The sequence below is a fragment of the Papilio polytes genome, unplaced genomic scaffold, assembly GCF_000836215.1.
Source record: "Papilio polytes unplaced genomic scaffold, Ppol_1.0 DF822067.1, whole genome shotgun sequence".
NCBI classification, from domain to species: Eukaryota; Metazoa; Arthropoda; class Insecta; order Lepidoptera; family Papilionidae; genus Papilio; species Papilio polytes.
In genome coordinates, this window is record NW_013527137.1 from 1,534,954 (window position 1) to 1,542,655 (window position 7,702).

At 30.8% G+C, this 7,702-nt stretch overlaps 2 protein-coding genes across 2 annotated transcripts in view; both read right to left on the reverse strand.

The window, feature by feature from the left end:
* The window catches only part of LOC106106818 (protein CLEC16A), a 10,808-nt gene extending 5,449 nt beyond the window's left edge, over window positions 1-5,359 (reverse strand). The window contains exons 1-7 of the mRNA XM_013287476.1: window positions 4,892-5,359; window positions 4,408-4,547; window positions 3,775-3,923; window positions 2,897-3,039; window positions 2,455-2,541; window positions 1,313-2,382; window positions 896-1,149 (exon numbers count right to left, since the gene is read on the reverse strand). Of these exons, the coding sequence (XP_013142930.1) occupies window positions 896-1,149; window positions 1,313-2,382; window positions 2,455-2,541; window positions 2,897-3,039; window positions 3,775-3,923; window positions 4,408-4,547; window positions 4,892-5,094 (2,046 nt within the window). The 5' untranslated portion in view covers window positions 5,095-5,359. The remainder of the gene's footprint in view (window positions 1-895; window positions 1,150-1,312; window positions 2,383-2,454; window positions 2,542-2,896; window positions 3,040-3,774; window positions 3,924-4,407; window positions 4,548-4,891) is intronic.
* A 1,101-nt stretch (window positions 5,360-6,460) lies between these two features.
* The window catches only part of LOC106106819, a 53,522-nt gene continuing 52,280 nt past the window's right edge, over window positions 6,461-7,702 (reverse strand). Inside the window, exon 5 of the mRNA XM_013287477.1 lies at window positions 6,461-7,702. Coding sequence (XP_013142931.1) covers window positions 7,452-7,702 — 251 coding nt within the window. The 3' untranslated portion in view covers window positions 6,461-7,451.

Below are 7,702 nucleotides of genomic sequence, written 5' to 3' on the forward strand. Positions count from 1 at the left end.
ATAGCCTGTTGTAGAAAAAGTGAGAAGTATAAGGTTATGGTATGGCATGTTATGGGATGAATCGCATGTAACAAGGAGAACGTTAGTTATGAGTGTGGTACACCGGTAGAGGTAGATCTAGATGGATGGATTGTGTGAAAGGTGACATTATCAAAAAGGGAGTGTTGACTGAGATGACGTATGATAGAGTTATGTAGAGGACAAAAACCTGTTGCGCCGATCCTACGGGAATAGGATAAGGAGAAAGATGACAAAATATCATAAAATTAGCTGCAAAACAATGGCACAAAGAGTCATTTTTTGCTAAATTAGTTACTCGGTATTTTTATTACACTTGTCAGTTCACTTCACTGGAATGTGTAACGTCGAATTATATCGCACTAGTCGCAATCGGTTTAGAAAAAAATACGCGACTCACACTTGGCCAGTACAATTGGACAGTAGCACAGGCTAGGCATGGATTGTATGCACTCGCCAATTCGGGTTCACACTATGCCAGTTGAATGCCAATCCAGTTATTTAGCACTACTGGCCTATAACAGCCAAGTATGAACCTAGCACAAATGTCATAATGTAATGAAAATACATATATCGAGGAAAGAAACCAAAAGTTGGGCAATTTTTTTAAATCGTATTCTTTGGTTAGGTCTTCACTCATTTATTTACAGATTTTATCCTAACAAGTATCAAAAATTATATCGAGATGTCTTGTTCTTTCGTCAATTTAGGTACATTAAGCCCGCTACACACGCTCAGTTTTATAAACAGTGGGATAGTTCGGATAAATCTTACGTATGTAGGTAAATCTGAAGTTCCCAGTTTTGTTACATTTATCTGAACGTCGGACTGTTCCGATAAAACTGTCAGATAAAACTGAGCGTGTAAAGAGAGCTTAATACCGACTTGTCGCCGACGTGTTTGTTTTTCTCTGATATATCTTACCTGGTTTACAACTGAGGTTAGCAATAGCCATCAATTTATTTATTAGTAGTGCATTGAAACTTTGTAGAGGTCGCTTGGTTCGCACTGGAGTCTCCCTCTGTTCACTTGCATCTTCTGTACCTTCCTCTCTAATACTTGTGGTTGAATTTCTTGATGTATCTTCTACTTCAGGGCACAATAATGTATCCAGAAGCTCTGTATTCACTCCTAGAAATAAATTATTAGGTTTTAAACATTGAAAAAGTAGTTTAATATTTCAACAATAGAAAAATTCTTACCGACTAATACCAAATGTAAGCAAAGAAAAAGAAAATAATTAGTTCATATCAAAAGATCAAGTAACATGCTAAAATCTTCTAGAATAACTCACCTTTGTTATTTATTAAAGCAAATAATAGACATAAAGCGAATAACGCTTTATAATCGTTTTCACTGCAATCTAAAGATTCTAGAACCGTCTTCAAGAAGGGCCTTTTATCTACTTCTATAGTTTCTTTCTCTAATACATTTTCTATATTTAAATTCTTCTCAGTTGATGTACTCGGCATCACAGCTAGTAATTTCTGTTTCTCTTCATCGGTTATATTATTTAAATCTGACAATGTTTTGGATGAACTAGAATCGATACCGGAATCCGGTAATGGAGAATCTGGCATATTCTGTGCTGATACTATCGAAGTTTTTATAGACTGTATTTGAGTCACTAGATCTTCGGTCGAATCGTGAGCTATACTTGAAGTTTCACTAATATGTGATGTAGAAGGTAGGGAAGTCGACACAAGTTCCGGATCAAGGTCACAACTGGAATGATCTGTGTCGTAACCGAAACCTTTTGCACCACTGTACTCAGGTGTTGTATAATCTCTTTCTTGTCCGGATGTTTCTAGAGCTTTCTCCAAACTTAATTGTGGTTTTGAGAATTCCAATTTGACATTAGTTTTTGCTTTACTTAGATACATTTCTAGTATTTTAGTTGCACCTTCTTCGAATACTGATAAATCTGATTGCAGTATTATCCATGCTAGAGCATGAACTATTGGTCCGTGTGTTATAATTAAAAATACTTGAGATAGTAAAAATAAAGCGACAACACACGATACTGAAGGTTTAGTTTCCTCTTCCGATTCTATTCTTTGTATGGGATAGTTCATTCTTGTTGGTGTATCAGTGTTTTTGCCTTTTAAAATAGCTTCTAAATTCCTTGTAATAACTTCTATACTTTGAATATGATCTCTATTATAAGGTGAAGAGGAAACAGGTCTTTTATTAGGTTCAGATGTTAAAGAATAAATGTATAAAGGTATAAGTAATTTGTGTAACAAATGTTCGGTCAAAACGTCATTGAGATCAGGAATGTTTAGACATAAAATATCATTTATATAATGTAGATGATCCAAATGTTCCGCAACTAAATCGTCTAATTTCTGTTGAGATTGATGACTGAAAAAATATAATTTGCTAAATAAGAAATAAATAATAAGGAAGTTATTTTTTTAAAATATTGTCACTTACTCAGCATCGTTTCTGACACATGCATCTAATTCCAGTATATGCTTTCCTATAAACCAAACTAAGTTGCTAAAATAAGGTGCTGCTGTCCTGTAAAAAACAATATTTACTTAATACACACATATTAGCTAATAAATCTTATTAATCTCACTAAAGACGACAGTTTAGATAAATGGATAGATGTTTTTTTATAATTTTTATCTACAGAACGGCTAAACGTATCTAGAGAAAATTAATCACAAATGTAGAACACATAGCCTACCTATTGTTTTTATTTCGCTCGGACCAAGCCGAGGGCAAAAGCTAGTATTAATAGATGATTTCTTATAGAAATATTATATCTTTCAATTCAGAGAATCCTAGCTGCAATGTCAGTATTATTGACTATAGCTAAGTCACCCTCAGTGGGCTACAAGACCTCGCTAAATGTGAAGAAAAATCTTACCGATCCCTTATAAACCGAAGCATACTGGCATCCTGCACCCTGTATACATTCAACGTAAGAGTACGCACCGCAATTCGAACCATTGATTCAGGGTGATTGAAAAACTTAATTGCCTCGGTGTACAATGGGAAATCTTTTGTATGCTGAAAGGCAGACAAAAAAATACAATAAAGCATATTTTTTATGGTTTAAAGTCAAAACTTTATTATAATGCGAGTAAAGACAGTATAATCGGAAAAAAAATTGCTATAGTTAGTGTATTTTGATAAATCAATCTATTTAACTCCAGGCCGCAAATTATCTACAAAAAGCCTAAACAGTACAATTATTAAAGAATGATAATAACATTTTTTATACTACAACTATTATCAAGTTAATTACTATTTTCATTAAGTTTACATTCATGCAGTTCAAGAAACATTTTTTTAATTAAGATAAAACCTTATCAAAAAAGTCGTACGAGTATTCAATATCAGTTTAATAAATTAATTTTATGTAAGTAATAAAAATTTGATAAAAGAAGTCTTGCACTGTCTCTATGGAGAATTTAAATGAACATTAAAAATCATCTATCATAACTAACTTCTTACTAATATTACAAATGCAAACATTTAGATGGATGGATGGATGTTTGTTAGAGTTTGTAGCCTAAAAATCTAAATGAATCTCAATGAAATTTGGTATACATGTAGATGATAGTCTGGAAGAACACATAGGCTACTTGTGTTTGTTTTTTTCAACTCCATGTGGACGGAGTCTTAGGAGAAATGTAACTTTGAAACAATTTTGCTCATGCAAATATTAGAAACACCTGTCCTATCATTGACTTATTTTGTATGATGCGAGTGTTAATTTTAGTTGTACTATTTTTATCTTACCTCATTATAAAAGAAGTGTATGGTGTGATTATTCAATTTAAGGCTTAGGGTCTTCAGGAAAGAAATATAATATGCCATAACTTCTTCATCTGATATATCAAACTTGTGAACTATTATTGAATTAACATGGTTGTTGCTTAGCAAGTAATCTAAAAATAATAAAGTTATAAAAAGAAACCATCCAAGACATTAGATAGGTAAATATTAATAACATTGGTTGTTCTGTCATATAAGACAGAAGGCCTTGCTTTCACTACTCTTAAATTTCCCAGGTGAAAATAGTCCAAAAGACTTTTGAGACTCATATCTCTTGGTTTGTGCTAATCTTATACAAACAACTTAGTAAAATTTAAAACGGTTGAGTTTCATGAAATAAATATTTCTTAAATTTATATGTTAATCTTATTTGATGGTGTTATCTTATTAGATGGATGGATGTATGTTAAAAAGTATCTTCAGAACAGCTTAACTGATCTTGATAAAATTTGGCACAGATATATAACATAGTTTGTGTTCCTCAAATGTGTTTGCCTCTGTGTTCCTTACACATAGGCTATGTAAGAATGTAAGAATGTAGGCTATGTATTTTTTATTCTATATGGATTAAATTGCACTCAAAAGATAGTTACTTACATAAAGAAGTTTCATTTCTAATGTTTTCAAATAAAATATTTAATGTCTGCAGTAACTGGACACAGACATATGAAGATCCTCCACATTTTTGTCTCATTATCTTAAGGAAATAGGAGAGCATATTCTTCTCTAGAAAGAAGCTGGAAAGAGCAGATAACTATGAAAATTATAGAACATCTATAAATCTACTAATATGTGAAATCCAATGTAGTATATAAATTAAATTTTGCTAATTGATTTACTCATCATGGAACTTAGATGTGTATAAGAAACTAATAAGTGTAAATTAAAAAATACAATGTAACTTTTTAAAACTCAATAGTTTCTCATAAGAAATCTAACTAAGTATATTCAGTTGTCCTCAAATATACAACAGGGCATAAAACATGAAACTGTATACAACATACATGATTGCAACAGTTTATATAAATGACTCAGTATTACAATAAATTTCCATTAACTACATAATGATAAGGATACTTACTCGAACACAGAGCTGTCATTCTGGTCACCCCATATCAAAATTTCTGCAATACACCTTAAGGATTCCACGAGGGTACCACGATTACTTTCAGATACGGTTGTGTTTTTAGACAGAATGTTGTGAAGATATTTTAACCTCTCCAAAGAATGGGGATTTTTAGGCCTTCCCCAAGACGCGCCGAACCAACTTCGACTCCGAAACATGTTAGTTTATATTAATACTAAACGAGAGAATAAAAAAAACACTGGTCATTCTACTCGTTTTGTTATTTAATAAACGTCACTTTAATTAACACTCATGTTCGCGATTTATTATTACAAAGTTATATCAATAAGAAAACAAATATGGTACATAGATCGTTGCTAGTTTTTCTATTTTTATAATTTGAGTTTTGTTTGTATTTTAATTGAGTTTCGTGTTATTTTAACATTTCCTGCTCTTACGTGCTAAACTAATTTTGACAGTTTTTGTTTCGTTCAAAAACTACTATCAAGGTAAGTTGACTTCTTAAAAACCATTTTCTGAAGTGTTTATATAAAAACCTATTAAACAGTTATTCAGGTGTCGATTAGCTTATTTAATAAAAATAAATTATAATTAAAATAATTAGTTCTGATCAATCTTAAGACTTTTTCCTTTTTACCGAACTGGAAACTTACTCGAAAGTCTTTTACGGGCAACACTAACATCTATACTTCAATTTAACGGCGGTCAATTTAAAAAAATACACTAATCGAATTGAGATCCTTCGCGTTTTTTTAAGGCCTGATAGAAATGGAATTACTAGTTATCGTTGTCCAATGAATTAATAGACTACTATGCTTAACTTCTGTCATCAATGAGGTTGTGGTACTACCATGCTCTGTCGATTTCCTCAGCTATTGTAATTGTAACTTATTGATTTTTTGCTTTGTTTCAATATTGAATCAAGCCAAGCAATAGCGCAATTTCCTACGAATTTGGCGGAAGGTGAAAGAATAAAATAAAAAGAATAGTAAAAAATGTATTTATTTCTCACTCATTTGAGGGCATTATACAAGTATTTGTAAATTTGTTAGATTATAACACACAATCTTTTCACATTTTTGCAAACGACATAGTATTATAACAGATATTTAAGCACCAATAATATTAAAAAAATGTTATTGCAAATTGTTTATGAATAGAAAATATGTAAAAAAAATCTTGTGAAGTATTTCATCAAACAAAAAACTTATATTACAACCTAATCGTTTTTTCCAAATTGTTACGATTATTATCCACTTTTGAAATTTGCTTACTCAAATAGCTTTTGAGTTATTTTTGTTTGCCAACATTACGGCGTAACTAATACGAGTTTATAACACATTTAAGTAAATGATAATGAAATAGATAGCGAAGATATCACAACGATTATTTCTGTGAATGTATTCATACAAAAGTAAAATGTTATTGTACTTATAAACATTTATGCATTATATATTGTATGCACTCAGTTCCTGCAGGGGGATTTTTTTTTTATTGAACAAATTGTGCATTTATACAAAAAAATGAAACAATTGAAGAAAGAAAAACGACTGTATTTTCTCAACAATTTACTATGATTTTATTATAGTTATTTTGAATTAAGAATGAAGTACATTTTTTAATTTCTTAATAAGACAATGGATCTGTTTTGGTCCATTTGCCCATATGTTTTAAACATCTGTTTAACTTTGAGTAAATACCAAATTACATTAGTTGTACTCTAAAGTAGTTTTATATTTTAAAACATAATTTTTTTCGAACATATTGGTTATCGTACTCTCTACTTATCTCGTTTACATAATTGACGAGACTAGGAGGTGACATAATTATACCTTAATCTATATAGTATATGAAATTATCAAGTCTTTCATATTTCATGAACTTATAACTAAGTTAATATTAAGTTTATAAAGCACTGAGTCATAAAATGCAAGTAGTATAAATATTATGTATTAAATTAAGTAAAAATTATTTTTAAAACATCTACCTGCTAAATAATGTAGGAGACACATTCCTTAATGAATTTATCTAGGTAAATTAAATGTAAATCTAGATTACTAATGGATGGATTAATACATTGTTTCCAGTTTGTACTTACTTTTCTAAAATAAATTATAATTTTAAATAAGCCCTACGTTTTATAAAATAAATTAAATTATAAGCTTTTACAAAGACAAATTACTAAGTAATTACTTAATTAATTACTACCAATTACTTAATCATGTCATGACATTAGTATCAGAAATAAGAATAAAAAGTTTGCTATGATATTTTACCAAATCTCGTTGAACTCTTTTTCTTAAAGAAACGCTTACTTTAAATTATATAGAAAAATTTAATGCGAGAAAGAAAATTTTAATGATGGGCACTTTTCCTGTAAGTCTATCAAGATGAAATTTTGATCTTGCTGATACAATTAATGACGATACATAACTATATATTTAAAAGAAAAAAAAGCTGATTGCACCATTGAGAAAAATTAATCAAAATTGTATTTCTAAACACAAGCTCGATACGAGCCATTCATTTATATCCTATGAGTACCAATTACATTTTAAGGGTAGAAGTTTTGAAGAGCATCTGAGTATATAGAATTGTATGTGTCTCTTAGCACATAGACATTGTCGCCTGGCTTTCCATTAAAGACGTATGGACCCTTAAGGTTTGTGATCTTAGAGTTGCTAGGTGTTGGTTTCGGTTTGGGATACGTTGGTGGGTTGTAGGTCGGTCTCGGTGCTGGTATGATAGGTTGCGGGGCACCGTAACCGAAAGGATCGACTGCTCCCATTTGAGGAACTTGAGGAT